Source organism: Rhododendron vialii, chromosome 7a, assembly GCF_030253575.1.
Source record: "Rhododendron vialii isolate Sample 1 chromosome 7a, ASM3025357v1".
NCBI classification, from domain to species: Eukaryota; Viridiplantae; Streptophyta; class Magnoliopsida; order Ericales; family Ericaceae; genus Rhododendron; species Rhododendron vialii.
The window spans coordinates 39,307,819-39,330,752 of NC_080563.1; the positions used below are offsets into that span (position 1 = coordinate 39,307,819).

At 38.1% G+C, this 22,934-nt stretch overlaps 2 protein-coding genes and 2 pseudogenes across 3 annotated transcripts; 1 reads left to right on the forward strand and 3 right to left on the reverse strand.

Annotated features, from left to right (window-relative positions):
• Window positions 1-8,604: 8,604 nt before the first annotated feature.
• LOC131332118 (uncharacterized) lies at window positions 8,605-10,073 on the reverse strand. Its single transcript, XM_058366191.1, has 2 exons — window positions 9,832-10,073; window positions 8,605-9,059 (listed from the first exon to the last, which is right to left on the reverse strand). Exons 1-2 carry the CDS (start codon window positions 10,010-10,012, stop codon window positions 8,797-8,799), a joined length of 444 nt encoding a protein of 147 aa, XP_058222174.1. The 5' UTR covers window positions 10,013-10,073; the 3' UTR covers window positions 8,605-8,796.
• Window positions 10,074-11,583: 1,510 nt separating this feature from the next.
• On the forward strand, window positions 11,584-11,685 carry LOC131334968 (small nucleolar RNA snoR100; annotated as a pseudogene).
• Window positions 11,686-12,330: 645 nt separating this feature from the next.
• LOC131332119 (serpin-ZXA-like) lies at window positions 12,331-13,075 on the reverse strand (annotated as a pseudogene).
• A 4,712-nt stretch (window positions 13,076-17,787) lies between these two features.
• LOC131332117 (uncharacterized) lies at window positions 17,788-20,919 on the reverse strand. 2 transcript variants are annotated; one of them, XM_058366189.1, is made up of 2 exons: window positions 20,576-20,919; window positions 17,788-18,775 (listed from the first exon to the last, which is right to left on the reverse strand). In XM_058366189.1, the coding sequence occupies exons 1-2, from the start codon at window positions 20,917-20,919 to the stop codon at window positions 18,676-18,678; spliced, it is 444 nt and encodes a 147-aa protein (XP_058222172.1). In that variant the 3' UTR covers window positions 17,788-18,675. The 2 variants fall into 2 exon arrangements, with proteins under 2 accessions (XP_058222172.1, XP_058222173.1); XM_058366190.1 differs by lacking the exon at window positions 17,788-18,775 and adding an exon at window positions 19,784-19,881.
• Window positions 20,920-22,934: the final 2,015 nt, after the last annotated feature.

Here is a 22,934-nt window from a genome sequence, read left to right on the forward strand (position 1 = left end):
ATCGTTGTTAAGACTTATTTGAGTTTCTTTTCATGTTGTTTCTTTTATTCGTCGCGAAAATATCGTCGTCCCTTTGCGAATGTTTGAAGTCTCACACATTCAGGAACTTAGTATTGCATGAATTCTAGAATGAGAACAGAATGTATTGGAGACTAAAAATCAATGAACATTTGGGTTGATCTTATAAGCATTGTGACAGTGGTTTTTAGCCTATTCTTAGCCTAATTCCAATGCATTGTGTGTGTGTTTTTTTTAATATCTTTTGGTAATATTTTTAAGGAATCACAAGACCAACTAGCTAGATATATTGCCATCCCTTTCCAGAAAAAAGTTCATTTCCTCTTTTTAACCAACCCTTGAACCTTGTATTATCTCTTCGAGAAACGAGATGGCAAAGCAACTGAACTCAAGGGGTCGAACACGCCTTGCGGTAATAGTCCTTATGAACTCAATGCCACATGACAGAGACTTCGTTCTACTCTCGTCTTGGTGCGACGGTAGAGGCTTATTATGGGCCACTAAAATGAAAGGATTGACCTCAGGCTTGGACCCCCTAGTCATTCCCGGAGAGTAATCGCCTCCTACTCCACCCTCTAACAAAATAAGATAAAATAACAAAAATTGAGCTCCCAAGAAATTTTTGTGAGCTGAACATACCAGTTCTACGTGAAGATTTGAGGGTGCAAAGTTTGATATTTGCGTAAACATATGGAAGAAAAGAAGATTTTGAGCAATATGTGCTAGTATCACCTGACCTAGTAGTTACCATAATTATCAAAAAGGATACAAAAAATCACCACCATCTTATGGAATAAAATACAATAAACATACCTTAAAGGCTTAAATTATCACAACATCGTCTGGTTGTTGGCTGACTAGCACGAAAGGAAATCAAACATAATTAACGAGGAAAGGGGCTTTAGACTTGGAATTTTGGTCTAATTTGTCAACTACTTTAAGGATTTGATGTTGAAATTAGAGTACTCAAGTGTAGAAAATCCTAATTCAACTTCTAGAAGTGCTGAGCTGAAAATGAAAAAACCTAACTACCGTGTGGACATCGTAAATCTAACTGCGCTGGCCTGTTAACGATCAAAGTCGGCTTTCCAAAGGAAACAAGCAAGAATAATTATAATACGGCACAACAACTTTGGGTGCGGAATGTAGTACCAGGCTTGCCATGTCCCATCCCGCACGACCTTGTTGATGAGAGACACAATGGTTAGAGGATTCCAACCAGACCTCAACTTGGGGGAAAGCTACACCCAACCAAGGTCTCAACTCGGGCAAGGATTTTTTTTTGGTTTTTAATATTATATACATTAGTTGAGGAGTTAACAAAAAATTAGTGAGTTAACAATTGAGATATTCGACGTCTCTCCATAGATTACTCAAACCAAATAGGCTAAGAGCAGCAAGGATGGTTTAAAGGGGCCAACTTCAATCCACGCACGTGTTTTTCCAAACTGTTTCTTAAATTCCCGTGAGGTAAACTTGACACGTGTCGGAAAGGAATCTTCACGACCCACATGGCCACATGACTTGTGAGTATAAAACCATAAGATAGATGGCCGCAAACGAAAGTCCTCTTCACCTGAAAAGATCCTAATTTTCTCTTTTACCCACAGTACTCAGGGATCCTGTGGGGCGGCCCGCCCTACAAGATTGTAGCGTGGCTTATCGGGCCATCCATCTCAATTGTGGACAGCTCAGATTTTAATCTGATCAATAAGAGTTCAAATTAAATTTGAATCATTCGTGTCGAAATGAATGGCTAGATCGGCCGCACTACAGAATTTCCAATTCCAGACATTTATAATTGCCAAAAAATGTGGCTCGTTCAATGAATTACCCATATTCGATCAAGATGATTTTTTTACAGGTTATTGTTCTATGCGTCTAGGTCTATGTAGTGAACGGTCCAGATCACATATTCGTGCTTGAGACAACACCCTTTATGGGAGCACAACCGCCCTTAGGCACAGCAGCCCCCAAGGTCCATAAATCACACCCTTTTAAAAAGCATTCAATCTCATGATACATGCAGATAGTAAAGGTAGAAATTACATTAAACACAAATAAATAGGGAGAAATTAAATATCCATCCTTAGAAGGGGCATGATGTAAGTTTTCATCCTTCTCATTTTGAACGGTTATGTTTTCATCATTTGAGCTTGCGAAATACCATGTGTACCCTTTTACTGATACGTATGATATATGTAAATATAGTTTCCTAATTAAGGGAAATTTGATTAGGACTTTAAATAAACACAGTTACCTAAAATGATGGAATTTGCTTATTTCCTGATCTTCAACAATTTCCTAATTTAATGAAATTCAACAATTTCCAAATTTAGAGGGGATTCAATCACTATAATTATGGGAGATAATTACAAGAGAGGATTTTAAAATTTTTAAAATAGTAATAACGAAATCTCACCGATTTTAGTTTCTCCTTTACCATTTATGATTGGTAAATTCATAGATCATCAATGTGAGATTTCAAGTTGAAATGGGTTTCATGGTAAATACATCACGAACGACGAAATACACCATGAAATCTGCTAGATAAAATACATAATGAAATACACTTGTTAAAATACACTATGAAATACTCCGTATACTCGATAGAATACACTATGAAATATGCTTTAACATACACTATGACATATGCTTGATAAAATACCCCATGGAAGATGAAATACACCATGACGACCACGATGAAATACACCATGAAATCTGTTTTTATTTCACGACGAAATACACCATGACGATAAATCTACCATGAATTATCGTAAAATATTTCGGAACAAAATCACCCATGAAAACACAAGGCAAACAAACACACAACACTACAAATCACCTCACTAATTGCTCCTAACCAAAAAAATTACCCATGAAAACACAACAACTCACCATCTGGATCCAAACCCATAAAAAAACAAGTCCAAACAAACACAATCACCCCTCCTAGTTTCCACAACCCAAACGTTTCCATTTTACCGTATTTGTACTCATGTAGAGGTGCTTGCTCGCTGCATCTCCTTTCCTTCGCGACTGATCTTGATCACTGTCGCGATTTCGATGGAAAGAGAGGAGAGAGAAAGAGTGGGTGGCGGCTTCCAGTGGATCTCAGAATGGTCATCGTTCTTCTTTATCGCCGCCGCCGTTTGTTGGCAATTCTTGATCCTGGATCGCCGTTCATCGACGTTGCTGCTGCCGTTCTTGGCTATTCTCGATCTAGGATCACCGGAGGTGGAGGTTCTTGATGAGCACCCGATATTGCAATTAAGGGTGCGCTCTACTCATAGGGTATTTTAGTTTGTTTTGTAGGAAAACTGTTCAATTCAGGAATTGTAAAGCCCAAAACTTGTCAAGATTATTCGAAGTGCAAAGATGATCAAGAATGGAATAATCAAGTCCCAAAGCTTAGGCCGGAAAGACCCGAAGGTGACCCCGACAAGACGAACGGCCAAGGCAAGGACCAAAAGTCAAGTGCTAAAGATAAGCAATTCGGTACCGATAGCTACCGATTTATTCTATCGGTACCGAGGGTATTAGCAGGGTTTCAACGACAGCAGTTAAGCAGCTCGGTATTGATACCATATTTTGACTTTGTAACGACCCGGATTTTTGTCCTAATTTTTTTTAATAAAGAAATTATTTTTAATCAAATAGTCTATAGTAATCGACTAATTATTTAAAAAGTATTATTAATAATAAAACTATTTTTTTTCTTAAAAAGATATATGCAAATATAATTATTTTATCCTTTTTTTATTTTTTATTTTTTTCAATTTGCATGCATGCACACCTCTTCCGTCTCTCCGTCTCCTACTAAGTCTCTACTTCCTCCCTAACCCTAAAACCAAGCCAAATTCGTCCATTCCAAATCCCATGAACTTAGCTCTATTAAATTCACTCTTATCCAACTTCTTCCAAATTCACCTATATAACCCCTCCCCACTGACCCACGAAATTTACACCACAATATTTTCCACGCCCCACCAGTCAAAAAAGAGAGAGAAAAATCAGAGAAAACCAAGCTTCAATCCATGGAGTTTTAGAGAGAGAAAGAAAGAGAGAGAAAAAGTGGGTTTCATAGCCACGATCAACCGAGACCCGAATTGATCATTCCAATCACTTCCCTCAACCCCAAGCATCCCCAAGCATCATTTAATTCGAGCCCAAGGTCCCCCGATCGCCAAAACAGAAGTTGTCTTCTCCAAAAATCCAAGATTCGTTTTAAAATCAATTCGATCCAAACCAAGGTACTATAATCCTATCCAACCTCTTCTCCAAGTATATTAAGTATATATATGCTTAACCCTATGTCCCGAACGAAAAAAATATATAGTTCAATATGCGTTTTCTGCCGTATTCACCAGTTTGATATTATTTTTAAGCCCGAAACTTTATTTGTAATTATTTACGCAGAAGATGACCTTTATGATATTTATTTTACAATCTTTCTGATATTAATATTTTGAAAAACTACTGACTTCATATTATTTTCTTACAAAATAATATCATCTAACGTATTAATTATATCAGTTTAATTTATCTGATAGATTGTGTTGGTTTTAAATGTTTCGAAACAATTTTGCAACCTTCCAAACCTCATTTTTGACGCCCGGACTATTTTTCCTAGACTTTTCACACCTGAAAGATAATAACTTGTTAAGATCATATTTTTTTATTTAATTATCTATTTATTAAATTATTTATTAGTTATCTATCAAAGTTTACAAACGAAAAATCTTTGCGACCTTCCAAACAATGTTTTAACACCCAAACTAATTTTTATTAGATTCCTTGCATCTCAAAGATGATATATTGTTAAATAAATTTTTTTTATTTTTATTTACTATTTATTATTATTTCTATAGCGTTTCCAACCAAAAATTATTTACGACCTTATAAACCTAATTAGAAATGCCTGAGTAATTTTATTTAGACTCTCTATATTCTGAGGATGAAATTTTGTTAACCGCAACATATTTTAATTTGTAAATTATTTATTATCTATTTACTTCACTTTCGGCCACTTTATTTAACGTCTTTATTTAAATTAATCCCGCGACCCTCCGAACCCAATTTTTGACACTCAACTGGTTGCATAGGACCTTTAGGACTCTTATTAAGGTCATGATAAATATTCTAATATTTTTATCTAATTAATGTATTTAATTAATTTTTTTTAATTAATCTATTATCTTAGAATTAATTATTAAGAGCCCAGAAAATTGTTCTTTTAATTTCTTTTAAAACTCTTAATTTATTATTATTGACATTGTGACCATACAAGATTAAGGGCAACGGCCCGTTCATAATAAGTTGCGTGATTACATTGTTTATTAATTGTGTTAATTATTATTGATTTGTTGTATATTGCACCACTGCTTGATTGAATGCTAGATTGGACCATAGAGATATAGGGTGGTATGCGAATAGAGTTCACTTAGACGATGTTAGGTAATTGATGAATTGGAAAGTTTTGTTTTCTTTAGAATGCCTACAGGCGGGATTTTGAGATGTGATGAGTTGGATGCGATGGTTTAAAACTGGCAAAGTAAGCCCAGTGTTGATTGATGAATAATGATTGGCAAAGTAAGCCCAATGATGAATGATGAATTGAAACTGACAAAGTAAGCCCAGTGATGATTGTGGTGATTGTGAAGTGGTGCATAAGATAGACGAACCTTAGTTATGATTTGGGCATGATAAGCTTCCTTTTGTTGTAATGAGAAGGATACACGCTAGGTACATAACTGAGGTGCAATCCGCGACAACAAAAGAAAGTGATCTCATGGGACAGGACATGGCCAGCGGTTGAGGAGGAAAGATCCCGCGGAGGAGATCTTAGATTACACGTCAAGTTAATGGATAATAATGAATTGGTTTATGTGGAACAAACTCTGTTTTACTTTTTTGCACTACTATTATCCTGCTGCTTGCTAACTGTAAAGTAAGGGGGGTAGTTGGGTTGGATTATTCTACTAGGTGATTTATCACTCACGGATACGTCTGTATCTTGGCAAATCGTTTGCTTCGGCGATCAATTTGCAAGTGGGCGCAGGATTCAATAGAGATGTTTCAAAGATGTTGCAGTTCAACATGGAAAGAATATCAGGAACGAAGATCGAGTATGTTTCGGATTTGTATCAAGCCTAGAGTCAGCTCTGAAATTAATGTATTTTGAATCAGTAAATTTATCTTGTGACTGTAATAGCTAAACTTTATTTTAAAAAATTATATTTATTTAGCAAATTTTCGTAAGATTTTATTTTATATTGCTTCCGGAAAGTCGGGGCGTTACAGACTTCTATCAGTACCGAAGCTCTTAGCACAGCAACGTAAGGCCTTTGCTATCGGTACCGAGGTTCTCGGAGGGTAATTTTGAAGCATCTCCTGAAGAATATTCCGTGCGCGAACCTTGGAGTATAAAAGCCCGTGATGTCATTGTACAAACAAGTACAATAGAACTTTTGTATTGCATAATTTAGATTTAGCCTAGATTTACTTTGCTTTTTGAATCGTTCTTCATTGTTCTTCATTTCCAACTTTGAATCTTTAATTTTCTGCCTTAATTAGTTAGTTTTTGTTACTTTCGTCTTCATTAAAGTTGTAGACAATCCTCCGATCTATCGGTTAATCTAATTTTCTTCTAGCATTGTTATGTCAATTATGCTAAGTAGATTTTTGCTTACTTTTATCTTCATAGATATGTATGAGTAGTTTTCTAGGGTTAGGTCATGGGGTGATTAGCACCTCATGGCTCGAGTAAAATTGTGTTTTTCACTAAAAAATTTGAATCTTTGGTTCGAAAATTGATGTGGGGTTTGGATTTATTTGTCAAATTGCCGAGGTGTTAACCTCTTTGATCATGTGTAGGTAAGAGCATAGCCTACTTACCACACATGATGCTTGCAGCTCTGTCGCTCGAGGTATTTGCTAAATGAATTCTAGAGCTAGCTAGGTAATTGAACTATCCTATCTTCCAGTATCTTGAACCGTGTATTTGGGTGAAAGATGTGATTTAACTCGAGTCGTGGGTGTTAGTGATTCTTAGACCTAACCTGCTTTTTATCCTAGTTTATTCGCTTTTAATTTAGCCTTTTCATTTCCACCGCAAACGTAAAACAAAGTTGGCGGTCTAAAAGCCGCAAGCCTTGCTTACTTCTACAAATCCAACCAAGCCGTACTAATTATTCCCGTGGGTACGATCCCGGTCTTTCGGATTATTATGCTTCAATTGGACGCTTATACCTACGCTTGGGGTGATCTTATTCCTTATATCGGAGTAAACGAAGCAGTTCTGAGCCTCGCGATGTTCATGGAGGTGCAGGGGAGATTTCGATCGATCAATCGAGAGAGAGAGAGAGAGAGAGAGAGAGAGAGAGAATAATTTAGGATTAGGAATTGTTTAGATGGAGAGAGATGGGGTAATGTTAAATGGGGGATTTTATCTACTGATCATACCCCTTTGATTGCAGAATAGGACCTCAAAGTTTACGAATTGGTCCCAAAAATCTGTCCGTATATATAGAAGGGAAAATTTGGGTTTATTTGATTTTGGGATGAAAACTTACACGTCGTTTCTTCTGAGGATGGATATTTAATTCTCCCAATAAATAGAACTTCATACTTAGAATAAATAAATAAATAAACTTAATATGTGATGCAAATGGCCAAACACTCCGGTTGGACTCATTAGACAGGGCTTCTCGTGTTTGGTTTCCTGTCAAACTTGGAAATTGGGTCTCGAATGGACATATGATTAATCTTAGCGTTGTAGATCGTTTGGGTCTCAGGTTAGAATTTTATCATTTTAATGCTATCATTCTTTGCTCCTATTAATTTTTGTAATATTTTCAGAGATTGATGAAATTTTTTTGCCTTTCAAAAAAATAGACAGGTATTTAGCAAAAAAAATCAATATCGTACATGCATGTAAGTGCAACCCTGATTAGATTTTTGAGGGCTTCATTGAAGGAAACAGCTCCTCGATCTCCGGTTGCTGAACACTCCGGTTGGACTCATTGTGGCTCTTTTCGAGTCTACTTGATGATCTAATCTATTTTGCTGGAGTTCGTTGAGACATTAATTAATAATGCTACAATTCATATTGATTGAATGTATCCCAATAAGGGAAAATGATTTTGGTTCTTCACTTTTTCATAATCACTCTAAAATTTATTTTTTAGCTTGTCTTGAAAATAGCGGGTGCTATATGTATTTTGAACACTAAACGGTAAATTTTGGTGTGTGATTATCAAAAAGTGCAGTGCCAAGATCATACTACTATATATAATTTAGATTTACAGAAGTGGCTAGGATAGTTACTTGTTTGTTTGTTTTTTTGAACGGCGACGAAGAATTTATTAACCAAATTAAAATTACAAGTAAAATTACAATGATTAAAAGGATTAGAAGACTAGGCATCATAATGTACAAAACGCATCTCAATCGACACTCAATCCGCCTATTAATCCTATGCCGCGAAGGACTGTAGTACGGTAAGGATAGTTACTTGTGTGACCCAGCTCATACAATTTGAAGGCAAACATAAGTAGTCTTTAGACATCCATAATACTCGTAATATCCTCAAAAGAAATATCGTAAGTAATTTTATTCGACAATGCGAAATCACACAAACATAATAATCATCTCACTCCCATTACAAACAATGGGGTTTTTCATATCTTATGGTACAAGTACAAGAACAAAACCAACCCATTCTTTTATTGTAGTCATGTACCTTATTATCACAAAACCTATGTTTTAGTTAGCCTTTTAATTACCAATTCGAGGCAAAGGCACAACAAAGAACTTCATCAGACCAACTTTGCAATCAGCACCATTTCCCTCGCTGGAAGCAAAATAGAGAGGCCTCCACGGATTCATCAGAGCGTACTCGAACCCACTGCCACTTCCTTGCGTTGCATTTGCCAGAAGCTTGGCTCCCTCGAAATCACACTTGATAAAGCTCCCAAGATTTGGCAGCAAGTAGACATTGTGTGGTCGAGTGGTCTCACTTGGCGGATCATACTTGAACACTGTCAAAGTCATGAGAAATTTGAAAAGCACTAGTAAATATTATGGCTGTAAACGAGCGGAGCCTAGTCAAGCTTTTTTGAGCTCAAGCTCGGCTCGGTTACTAAACGAGCCGAAAATTTGAGCTCGAACTTTAACGAGCCAAGCTTAGTTATTTAACCAAGTCTCTTTAATCGAGTCGAGCCTCCCTTAACAAGCTGAGCTTTTGTTAAACGAGCCAAGTGGATCATTTACTAAACGAGCCAAAAACTCGAGCTCAACTCGTTTACTAAATAAGCCGAGCCAAGCTCACAAGCTGCTCGGTTCGATTACAGCTCTACTAGTAATTAAGCTTAGTATTAATAACACAATAGGTTGTGCGCATTTGGCGTGTGTGTTTTGTTGCAGTGGCGTAGCCAAGATTTTACTTCTATGGAAGCGTCGACTATAAGACACAACCTCAACTAAGAAATTTGTGATGAGATAACAAAAACTTTTTTATGAAAATAAGAACAAATTAACTAACAAATTTGTTCAAAACTATACTAATGCAAGTGGTTGCGAAAGATCATGTCGAGTTTCATGTTCTGAAAATTTCGTATGATAGTTTCATCTTCTAGCTATTAAATGTCTCCCTCCCTCTATGTATGCAATCATGCTATTACTCATCTACAGATTACCGATCTGATTTATTCGTTGATTTTTCGCACAATTAGTAACAGAAAATACCCTCTTAACAGTTGCAAACGCAGCAAAATAATGCCGCGTTAATTGGAGAATTTGATTAGAACATACCTAGTATATCATTTACGAAAAAGGGGCCATGTTTGAGGGCCCAACCAGTGTAGTTAAACCCAAATCGCCAGTTCTCGGACCCTCCGACAACAATGGTGTCTGCAGCCTGGCTAGTTGCCAAAATGGTGGCTACAGTTACCACGAGGACTAGTCCCTGAGCAAGACTCAAACCCATCTTCATTTCCCAACTATATTTCTAAACCCAAAAAGACACAGAATATGAAATGTGCGATGGTGATGGCACAATTGGCTTGGAATGGTGGGGTTTATATATGGTTTTTCTGGCTACTTGGTCAATGCGATGGTGATGGCACAAATTTTCTTTTCTTTTTTACATTGAAAGATAAATGGAAGGAGGGAAAAATTTTCAGTACCGGGTGGGTACCACGTTGTGCCGAGCCGTTCATTGCGTTTTTAGATGGCTCGGATTTGGAGAGAAAAAAATGAGAGAGATATTGAGGTGAGAGGAGAGAGAGGATTTCAATCTGATCCGTCCACAAGTGTATTGGATAATCCGGATGTGCCGAGCGGGTACCATGTGGGATCTACCTACCAAGCACTAAAAATTTCTCAGGAAGGAGGTTGTGAGAGAGTGAAAGGAAACGAATCGATATTTGTGCCATCCGATTCATCATCACCAATTAATTCTGAAACCAATTGGTGTTTATTTTGTTAGAAATTTTCATATCTGTCAGCTCTTGGGAAATCTCGAATCTAACTATATGTTCAAACACATGATCAAGCACATGCCTCTTCGTGCAAATCTCCTAATCTTTTTTTTCTTTTCTTTTCTTTCTTAGGAAAGCATATTCAGTATTCCTGTCCGTAACTCTCTTTGTAGGTCGTTAAAAAAGTCTGTATCTGTTGTGGAGTTGGGAAGGAGGAGGCTAGGCGAGAGGTTAGGATCATGTTTTCGAGCTCGGGACACGGGACACAAATACAATAGGAGGGCACACTCAGTACCTCGTAAGGCATGCTCGAGTCTTGAGTCGTGCACATTATCCAACAACACGGATTTCACTACGATGACTAGAAACTAGTGGGCTAGTATAAACACATTATTCTTTTTCTGACTTTGGTTGGTAAAAGATGGGAAAATGCAATGTAAAAGCTTCTTGTTTTTCAGTTCCATATTTAATTTAATGCTTAAGGTCATCCAATGGCATTATCACTAACATGAAGTCAATTACTCAGGATGACCCTCTTGGGGAGTCTGGGCAATTTTCAAATGAGAGGAAGCCAGGCATGGAATAAGGGAAATTTCATGGTATTTGACTAGTGAATTTAGTCATCAGGTTTTGGTAAAATTCCATTAAAGCCAAGAACTATGGGGGCATGGCTATGATTACTATAAACCAGGAAGTCTTCAAAGAACAACTGAGATAGGTTGCTAAGTCAGATCTTCTACGAGTTCAACAGCTTCACCAACGGTCAACCGACGCATTCATCATGTGCCAACGCATTCATCGCGTAGGCACGAGATGCTCTGTTCCTGAAAATTCCGTTGTCTCGTCCTAATGCACTCATTGTCACATATATGATCGTGTCTCGAGTTTGTGTATTTCCTAAAATTTCTACCGCATCATGCGACTACTAGTGTATTCGAGAAAGGAGAACAAACTTGTTCAGGAGCAGATTCCTATATCGTCGTAATGTTGGATTACTTCAATGTCTCTTTACCCAAGAAAAAATAAATAATCCAAACACATTAGCTATTTTCTGCTTGTGGTGCATATCGATACTCTGAACTATCAATGAAGAAGGCATGGTAATGTGCACATAAATTGAACTGGGTCTCTAAGCCTGCCCTTTCTGATGTCATTCGGCTTTGATTCCGCAACAAAATAGGCATAGGGGGACTACTATTTCAGTGGTATTTTGAGAACAACCACTTTATGCATATTGCCAAAGGTTAGACCTATCTCCAGTCCTTTCCCGTCTATACCCCCAATGATTGAGGACTACATGGGTTATGTTGTTGTTGTTGTGGTGCACTTTGTTTACCTTTCCGAAACTCTAACCTGAAATCTCAATCTGATTTTCAATTCATGTCTTGGATTTGCAGGTTTTATGGTTCAACGCATACAAATAGGAGCAATGCAACTCCACAAAATGTGTTTCAAGGAACTATTAGTGATGAAATAACCAAAATGATATTATAGACCTTATATTTTATAGAACTACATATTTGATGTACCCGTAAAAAATTGGCTGCTGATTTTGCCGCTCCTTTTTTTGTTAACGCCACTCCCCTGCAAGTGTATTATTGGTGGGAAGTAGCGTTAACAAAAAAAAGAGTGACAAAACCATTTCCCAAAAAATTTAACCAGAAACCGGATATGTTATATCCCCTGGATGTACAATCCAAAACTCACATCTGAACAAACAAACGTACCCTAAGTTCGTTTTCCACAGCAGAGTACGCGAAGGCATCCCCTCTTCCAAGTTGCAACAATAAATAGAATTACTAGTGCAACAAGAATTTCAAACTACACAGAATAAAAAAGTGCACCTCATGAAACTGCTATTACAAATACCATTCTCTGTCAGCTATTGAATAGGAAATCTAGTGGAAACAAAACCAAATTAAGATACGAACAAAAGAAAACGAAAGATCAGAAAGCATGCATATGTTAGGCCTGCCATACAAGGTGCGTTTAGGCATTAGCGAAATACAAACATAAACCCAGAAACTTAAAAATCACTACAAACTCCATATATACTAGGCTTCACGTAAACCTCCACTGCAACAGGTTCAATGAATCAACCCAAAAGGGGATTAAGCACTTTGCCAATGAAAAAAAGCACACCAGTCATGTCTTCTCTAATGACGAACAAGAACGGGTGGTCGCCCACAAAATCTATCTTCTCCACCATATACAAACTCCTCAGCTTCACAACAACGGCGGAAGCGGCTGCCTCTTCTTTGCTTTCTTCGTTAACTTCAATAATGACTTATGGAAGATGCTCGACATGTATAGGTTTTTACCAACACTGGAGTCGACCATCCCCGTATACCCTTCACCGCCAGAGAAAGGCAAAACCAACCCTAGTCCCTGTAAGCCCTTCACCGCCAGAAGCTTGGCTCCCTTGAAATCACACTTGATGAAGCTCCCAAGATTTGGCAGCAAGTAGACATTGTGTGGAGTGGTCTCACTTGGTGGATCATACTTGAACACTGTCAAAGTCATGAGAAATTCAAAAAGCACTAGTAAATATTAGGGCTGTAAACGAGCCACCGAGTCAAGCTAAAAACTTGAGCTCGAGTTCAGCTCAAGCCTTAACGAGCTGAGACCTTACTAAACGAGCTAAAAACTTGTCAATGCTTATTGCATTCTTTATATATATTGGAAGAAAAGGAAGGATGGTGTGAAAAAGTCGAAGGAACCGAATTGATATGTGTTCATTAACCTTGTTAGAAATTTCTCAAACTCAGCTAAAATCTCAAATCTAACTATTTGATCAACACAGGAGCACATGCCTCTTCATGTAACTCTACAAATCTCTTTTTCTTTCATAGGAAAGCATATAATCAATATCCGTGTAATTCTATGTGTGGGTCATTAAAAAAGTCTGCATCTACAGAGGAGTTGAAAAAGAGGAGCCTAGGCGGTTTAGATTATGTTTTTGAGCTCGGGATGGAACACAAAAGGAGGGTACCCTTGGTCCCTCTTAATAATATAGTCTTGAGTCATGCACATTCTCCTACAACATGGGTTTCACGATGATACTAGAATAGAAGCGGTCTAATGTCAAGTAGAAAAAACACATCCTTTACCCGACTTCAGTTGGTAAAAGATGGGGAAATGGAATGTAAAAACTTCATGTATTCAGTTACACATATTTTCATGCTTAAGGTCATCCAATTCTGTTCAGAAATTAAAAGAAAAGGTCATCCTACGACATCACCACTAACATTGCTTCATTTGTTCATAATAAACCTCTTATATAGGGAATCTGGACAATTTCTATTTCAGGGGATTTGACCAGTTAAATTCGTCATTTTGGTAAGCTTCCATTAAGGTCAAGAATATGGCGGCATGGCTATGATTACTAATCGACCAGGGAAGTCTTCATGGAACAGCTGAGACAGGTTGAACCACCTCAGATGCTACCAAGGAGAACCACTTCAGATGCAAATGTGGACCTTCCCCCTGTTGCCCCCCTTTGTCTCTCTAAAGGGGAGTCTGCCAAACATTCATTCTTCAAGTGCAAAATGTCTAAACCTGTTTGGGCAGGCAGTGAAGTGTAGTCAGCTCTGAATTAGTGAATTGTGATACCAACTCTGCCCTGAGATGGACTGATGTGGTGCTTAATCTCCAACAGGAATTGACCCCTTTATGCCTGCCTCCATTGTTACAAGGACTAAGATGGCTGGAGAGGAATTTGCTCCAGCCCGTGCCATCCTCCGCTTTGTGCCTTCTATTGCCCCTCCTGGTGTTCCTCCATCTACTCATGTGCCGATCTGGATGCCTCCACCTAGGGGAAGTTACAAGCTGAATTGTGACACTTCTTGGAAGAAAGGATATCCCAATTTAGCTACACCGCTGTTTCTTTTGCAGTCACTTAGGAGTGTTCTTCTGGAGGCTAATAAAGTGAAGGTCTATGGGAGCTCTTCTTTTGTGTGCCAAGCTCAGGCCCTTGGGGAGGCTTCCCAAATGGCAAAATCTTGTACCTGCATGCCCTTGGCTTCCGTAGAAAGTGAAAACAAACATTTGATCCAGCTCACAAAGCATATTACGTTATCTGAGGGATCCTAACCAAAAACATCGAATTCAAGCCCAAAAACCCAAAAAATTAACGGAATCAATTCCTAGAACAAATACACAGGGAAAAAAAATGCTTGACATTGTTTCTTATCAGCAATTTTCCTTTCTTACTGATGAATAGATACTAATTTAAGCATATGGACTTAAAATCAAGCACAAACCAATCAAAAAGGAAAACATGAGTTACATATATCCACCATCAAAATTGTGATTCCCAAAGTAGGAAAAAAACCATAAAATGAAAAAATTCAGAACTAAATCACAAACCAAAAAACAGTCGGTGGATATGCAAAAAAACAGCCGCATATATCCATATCTGGTAGTGCAATTCCCAGATTTTGATTGACTACTAATGGTGTATTCCCAAGAAGAACCATAGTAGCAGACTTAGAAGGCCAAACAAGAAACTGTGGGTAGCATGCAAAACACAACTACTTGCAATGGAACTTATACTACTAATAATGTTTTTTGACCAAATACCATGCCAAAGGGTAGCCGCCATCAAAAAATTGGTCAAAGACACCACAATATTACTTTCAATTCCATAAACATATGTGAACTTGTCTCTCATACCTATTAGGATCCAAGCAAAGGTCAACTATCAAAGCGGCGATTCAATTGTCTTTAAAACCATCTTTCTAGGCCTCTCTGCTTACCTGTGTGGCATGACCAAAACTGAGGAATGGGGGGGTGGGGGTTGGGGGTTGGGTGTTGTTTGTGTGGAGATCAATGATAGAGAAACCAATATCTAGTCATTCACCAAACCAAATCAAAACTGAGAAAAAGTGGAGATAAGCTAGGCTAATGCAGAGCATAGCAGAACAAGATCCATCCCATATAAGCATTGAAATTGAAGATTGGAAGCTAATACATAAGCATAGAACCAGGCAACAGAACATAAACTAGATACTGAAACCTGATGCAGAATAAAATTGCAGCAGAGACTTCCATAAGTGCAGTATTGATAAATTTGCATTAGAACACCAAGACCGCCTCCATTGCCCTTGCAGCAGAACCAACATGAGCTGCAGATGCAACCATTACAGAACCCTCAATTTAACCAGAAAATCCAATTGAGAACACCCTCCCCTCCCCATACCCTCCCCATTTTAGAAAGATTACCCATCAACAAAAAACACGTACAAAGGAAAAAAAAACTCCAATCCACAATATTGCATCCCTCGCACCCTTGCAATCCAGGCCATAGTCATTACATATAATAGATGCCAAATATAACTAAAATGCTTAGACAAGATAAGCTAGAGGGAGTCATCTTCATGAAGCAAAAGCTTGCACCCAAGATAAAGATTCAACTGTGTGATAGGTAAGCACGATCTGAGAGACCATGCATAAAAGCAAAAATCATTATATAGTGATCATCCCATCCCACCAATCAGATTCAAAATAAACAAATATCTAAATTGGATGATACCAGTCCACACAACCAATACACACTGAGTGTACAACTAACACAACTTTTAACATAATAGTGGAGGTATTTACCTGCTAATCTTCTAGTAACATGGAGTTGGTTCTGCCTTGAACATTTTCTCAAGCTTGTCTATGGAGAGAGCGTTCAAATTTAGAAACAAATATTCATGAATTAGAAATGGTATTGAAGTTACTAAAGTCACCTGAAGAAATTCTTGGCTTAAAATTAAAACCTTTGAACAAGACAGTAGTAGACAACGGAGCAGGATTCTAGCAGAATATTGTAGAGCCACTTTTCAATTTCCACTCCACTCACTTTTTGCAAATTGACCTGTATTAGTCAGATATGACACATTCATAACATTTTTACCCGTAAAAGAAACAACATTAATGTTTATTACATACTGATACATGGATCTGAAAATGGACGAGAAAATTCCTTTCAAAATATACAAATCCATACTCAAAATTGTATACAACATTTGGATATGATCCATTAACATAAGAAGCTTTGGCCGAATTGCACATCAGCACACGATAGAGAGGACTCCACGGATCCACCGGAGTGCACCCTTACCACCCAGTCATATCTATGAGATGGCTCTTCAAGTTAATAGTTTCAAAAGCAATCTCATTTCTCTTCTTCATGTTACACAGTATGTCCTTAAACAAAAATCTTTCTTTCCCATCCCAAACCAAGGGTGTGTTATATATGAAAAGCAGAAGTCCTTACAAAAATTAAAAAAGTTAGTCATAAATTGAAGGAGTAAAACCATGTCAATTAGTAGTATATTACCTCAATTTTGGCAAACTGTTGTGCTGTGTAGTCTTAGGCAACATGGCGCATAATGCATAGAACATATCAACAACTCTTGGCACCACTCCCGGTGTGGGAGGGGTGATTGGATGACCGGCAACAACCATCCTCACAATGTCTTCAAAATCAGCAATATCTTGCAAATTCATGTTCTACATTTCCTCCGGCAGTGGTGCAAGAGTTGTCGATATGTTCTATGGACTATACGCCATGTTGCCTAAGACTACACAGCACACCAGCTTGCAAAAATTGAGATAATATACTACCAATTGACATGGTTTACTCCTTCAATTTATGACTAACATTTTTAATTTTTACACGGACTTTTGCTTTCCATATATAACACACCATTGGTTTGGGATTGGAAAGAAAGATTGTTGTTTAAGGACATACTGTGGAACATGAAGAAGAGATATGAGATTGCTTTTGAAACTATTAACTTCAAGAGCAATCCCATAGACATGGGTGGGTGGCAGGGGTGCATTCCGGTGGATCCGTGGAGTCCTCTCTACCTTGTGTGCTGATGTACAATTTGACCAAAGCTTCTTATGTTTAATGGATCATATCCAAATATTGTATAAAATTTTGAGTATGGATTTGTAGATTTTGAAAGGAATTTTCTCGTCCATTTTCAGACCCATGTATCAATACGTAATAAACACTAATGTCATGTTATGAATGTGTCATATCTCCCTCCAATGCAGTAAATCAATAAGTTCAAGAATAAGATTTGCTCGTCAAAACTGGAATTCCAGAAACAATTTGCGAAGTTATGCTACTCTACCGGAGCCATAAGAAACACAGAAGCGGTAAACTAGAACCAGGATACTTGACAGTTAACCGTCAATATACTTCTTTGAACTAAACTTATGCATTATTTAGGAGAATAAGAACAATGCCTGACATATCGAGAAGACTATGCTTGGTGGACTTGAGCTATAAGAAAATGCCAAAACTGAAATTGCAAAGATTATAATGGTTAAATTCCCAATTAATAGATTAATGTGCTCACAATAAGCCGATGTTGCTATGAACACCTTATTTTGCGGACTTAATCTCACGGCCGTCTTAATGTCGCCATAAAGCAACACCAAAAAAACCATACCGTGTACACAATTGTGAAGGTTGAGAGAGAGAAGACTACCTACCCGATTTAGTGTCGAATACTTCAGCCCACAGTCTCGGATCAAGATCAGGACCATCAACCCCCTCGAACACAAAAGACTTTACCGTCGACCACCACTATATGAGGGAAGACCCTAGCAATGCGCATGGAAGCGTGTTTCTTCCGGGAGGATTTCGTGGAAAAACAGCAGCTAGTATAAAAAGTATAGAGCGAACGCACCAGTCGATAAATACTCCCGGGTTTGTATGCATACTTGCTGGGGGGGATCACCCCCAAAACAATACAGCTTGTTGTCCACCGCAGCAAAGCCGCCGTGCAAAGGGACGTTTGCCGCCTTTATCGGAGTGAGAACCCTTACAGAGCCATCTTCTCCTCCGGAACATCGTGATTTATGGCCACAGAATAGGATTCCATTTGGTAGTTGCCTGGTCCTTTTCGAGAGAGAGCTCAAACGTACACAGTTTTCTGATGCAGTCGGGACGACAACGGCGAAGAAGATGCCGGAAACATGATCGATTCGCAAAGAAGAATGCTGCGAGTCGTTTCGTTGATCACCCACTCAGGGCTCTCAGTGCACCAACCTTTGTGTTGTGTTTATGTAGATTAAGTTATCAACCACCATGAACTAGGACATGTAGCTGCCAACCACACTAATGCAATCCCCATACGTTAATTTGTAAACTGTAACCACATAAACTACCCTAATGGCAACAGAATGTCCTGTTTAGCCCCAGAAACATAATTTTCTTCTCTGTATACCAAATGTCATCGACTTGTCTAGTCACAGTTGTCACCATGCATCTGAAAACAGTTTCCTCGTTATTGAAATGACAGAAAATAGGACTTCGAAAATTCCTATGATGATGTCAGCTACATGCCACAAGAAGTAACAATACAAGGTCATACACAATAATGCAGGTAAAAGTGGACCCCTAAATAATTACAAAGGATGCAGCTTAAAAACCTCAAAGATATACATAAAACAATGTAAATCAAACCGAACAAGTTGCATCGTCAGCATCGCTACATAATTTACACATGTCTATGCAAATTAAGTTATCAACCAACACTGTTTCAGGTTTAATTACTCATCCATCTCAACAATTTTAGTTTAGCTACACATTGTTTGAACATTTTTCTTAAATACTGCAAGGGTTTTAAACTGCGGTATCAAGGTATCAAGTTACGTAACATATCAGCCATATATCGGTCAATATAGATCTTGGCACATACCACTGGAGGTCCAAAATTCCCACACATAAAGGCCGATCACGAAAGGACAACAAGATAACGAAAGGCTCGAACTCATAATAAGCTAAATAATCTGTTTGTTTTTTGCGGATTGAAACTCTATCACATACAAATATCTTAAAACAAACAATATTCTCTTAAATGTTCCTTGAAAGATCTTTCATAAGCTAAAACTTGTGCACAAGGAAAACAAGTAGAAAATCAGAAAAAGATTCGATGTAATGAATAATATTTTTCTAAGCGTGAGACAACAAGATTTCATATAGCTCCGCTTTTTCTTTTTCTTTTATAACCAACGACAATACCATATTATGAAACAAAGTCAAGAAGCTTGTATAGAGATGTTATTTCTCTCTCCTCTGATTATTACAACTAACACCACTACATATAATTAATCTCTTGTATACAGAGCACCCTGTATAGTTGTCATATTCACATATTCCACACTACATAACAAATAATCGAGGGAAAACCAGAAAGAACTAAATACTCCAGTGAGTCTATTGACTACAGTCAAAAAAAATTTTGGCCAATTAGCATCAACAAGCAAATAACTTGCCAAAAAATCACCATGCCAATTGTAATTTGCATAAAGTCAATGCATACCGAAGCCCAAAACCTACAAAAGCTATGCGTCCTTTGAACCTCCATCATCCCTTCAAAAGGAAAAATCTCTTAAATATATGGTAATGACTTGTCAAGTGGACATCATTTAGATATGCAAAGATAATACAACTGTTGGCCTATTGGTAATGGGATATGAAACCAATCACATACGATTGAGGGATGAAAACCAACCCTGTAACTCTACGTCTACCTCTACCCTATCAGCATAAAGCAATTGCCGGGCCAAACCTTAACACCAAAACATGTCGTGGGCCAATATTCAAAATCCTAGAACATTCTGAAGTTCAGCCCCAAAACTCACTCATATTAACAGGTAACAAGCTCTAAGCTCTTCCTCTACCTCCAATTTAAACCCAAACAACCCAAAATGTGAATGCTTTCCAGGCCCATAAAACCAAAAGTTCTTAGAAGTTTCAGCAAGTTTGAAAACCAATTGTATTTTGTGTACACTTTGTCCAAACACACTAAAAATCCCTGCAACAATTTATGCCCCAAAAATAAGAGTTAAGTACTCATATATTCTCAACATTACAGAGTGTTCTTCACTCCTGCTTCACCGACATCATACATCAAAGAAGCCTGAAACATTCTTAGCTTAGATATATCAATCCAGTCTACAACTCCTAAATATGACCTGAATAAGAATGGGTTGATACCAACAACACTAACAAAGATATCTAAGAAAGTTGATAAAAGCAGTAACAGGGTAAGTTGTCTACTTACATTACCACTGCATCGAGGATATTCATTGGCGTCTGAATAGCATAAGCCTTGGCAGACATAACAGTGGGATTCAAGTCTACATCTTCACCTCCTTGGCCAGAGATACTAAACTTGACGCAATGCAGCAGGGTAGCTTGGTGTGTACCGGAAAAATACTCAAGGCAGAGCAAAGAGAACACGTTGTCAGCAACATGATGCAATGTTGGATAAAATAATCCAACATTGGGTGGCATCAGGGACCCGAGGGGCACAACCTTTTCCAGGTCCTTTATACACCCTAAGTAGGACCATTTATCCATAAAGTCATGTGCATAAAGGTAGCGGTCATGAAACCAGAACAACATGGTTTCGACTGCCACCGGCTTCACATTTCACGGGATCTCATAAACCATCTTATGATTCTTATGATCCCGACGTTCCCAACTACCGTCCCCCACATAATAAGTGTAAAGAAACTCATCCTCACATGAACCAACAAGGATTTTTCCAAGGTCCAGGTAAAGCAACAGCATACAAACCATACCCTGTAGACAATTGTGGAGGTGGAGAGAGAGAAGTCCACCTACCCGATTTAGTGTCGAATACTTCAGCCCATGGTCTCGGATCGGGAACGGGACCATCAATCCCCTCGAACACAAAAGATTTTACCGTAGACCACCACTGTAAGAGGGAAGACCCTACCAATGCGCATCGAAGGGCGTTTCTTCCAGGAGGATTTCGTGGGAAGACGGCAGCTGGTATCAAAAGTGTAGAGCGAGCGCACCGGTCGATAAATACTCCCGTTGCTGGGGGGATCACCGCTAATACAACACAGCTTGTTGTCCACCGCAGCAAAGCCGCCGTGCAAAGGGACTTTCGCCGCCTTTATCGGAGTGAACCCTTACAGAGCCGTCTTCTCCTCCGGAGACATCGTGATTTATGAGCACGGAATAGAATTCCATCTCGCTGTTGAGATTAAGAGCTCGAACGTACGCAGTTTTCTCATGCGATCGGGACGACAACGGCGATGAAGATGCTGAAAACACGATCGATTAGCTGATGAATGCTGCTGGGAGACGATTCTCTCATCACCCACTCACTGCACCAACCTTTGTGTTGTGTTTATTTTTTTTATTTGTTTTTCTCTCCCTAGGGTTTCTCTCAGAAATCCCCTGAGCAATTGAGGATTGACTCCGTATTCTGCCACCACACCCAAAATTGAGGATTTGAACGTGTGTATTAGAGTGTGTGATTTTGAACGTGGTCGTAGCATCTCCCAAGAACAAAAATTCTACGACCAAAATTTTGACCTACCCTGTTTGGAACCACCTCCTAGCATCTCGAGCTTTCATCCATATTTTTTTTTAAATTTGAGTCAAATTTTAGATAAAAATTCATTTCAGGTAGACACATCTCCAGCCATCAAACCTAAATTTTACACATCTTCCTCTTTTTCTCTTTCTAACTAGCCGTTGGAGAAATTGGTCAAGGCAAAAGTTGTCTCAGATTTGGACAAAAAAATGGGTAAAACCCAAAATGGAAAAGTGTTTGGGTCAAAGATTGGAAAAAATTTTTTGTAATTTTTGCTCTATTTTTAAATTTGAGTCTTAAAATGAATCAAGGCTGGAAATGCTCTCAAATCCCCAAAATTTTGACCTCAATGACCTCAATTTTACGCTTCAACTTTTCTTCCGTTATTCAAATATACTGATAGTACTATCTAAATATGTTTAAATTGGTAATGGAAATTGCTAACAGTGGTCATTCTCCGTTAAATGTTGACTTGGTGCTCTAAAATTAATCAATGTGCGTATAAGGTGGTGTGATCACTTGAATTATTATAAAAAAAAATTTGCAAGAGTAAGAATTGAGGTGGGCGTAAAGATCACCTTACTTAGATTTTACTAACAAATCGATAGCTGAGCGGTAGTAAAAGTGCGCATCATATATAAGAAAATTAAGAATTTGAATTCCTTTTAAAATATGTCGAGCACAATGTATTGAATTTATTCATTGCCTCACAAGACAATATCTCAAAAAGATTTGAGCTCTCTTTTTTGGCCCCAAAATAAAATAAACAGTGGTGCGACTCATACAAATGAAGGGTCCAGATCATTTTGGGTATTGTCGCATGGGACAAAAACTTGTTCGTTTTGGTATTTGGAATTTTGGATTCTCTCTCAGCACACGGTCTCCAATAAATTTTCTTTCAATCATTACTCTAATTTTTTCTCTCTATCTCTCTCCCCCCAAAATCCAAATACCAAAACGAAGAGATGCAGCATATATTTGTGCTTTTAAAGTGAAATCACATTGATAAAAAGCAAAGATGTTAAAAAAAAAAAAAAAAGAAAGATAAAAGGGAAAAAAACGGCCCATG

Coding starts and splice junctions, on each gene's coding strand:
- LOC131332118 (XM_058366191.1), bottom strand. CDS start 10,012: ATGAAGATGGGTTTGAGTCTTGCTCAGGGACTAGTCCTCGTGGTAACT. Junction 9,060..9,831: donor TTTCGTAAATGATATACTAG/GTATGTTCTAAT, acceptor TGACTTTGACAG/TGTTCAAGTATGATCCGCCA.
- LOC131332117 (XM_058366189.1), bottom strand. CDS start 20,919: ATGTTGTTCTGGTTTCATGACCGCTACCTTTATGCACATGACTTTATG. Junction 18,776..20,575: donor ATCCTCGATGCAGTGGTAAT/GTAAGTAGACAA, acceptor AACTGTTTTCAG/ATGCATGGTGACAACTGTGA.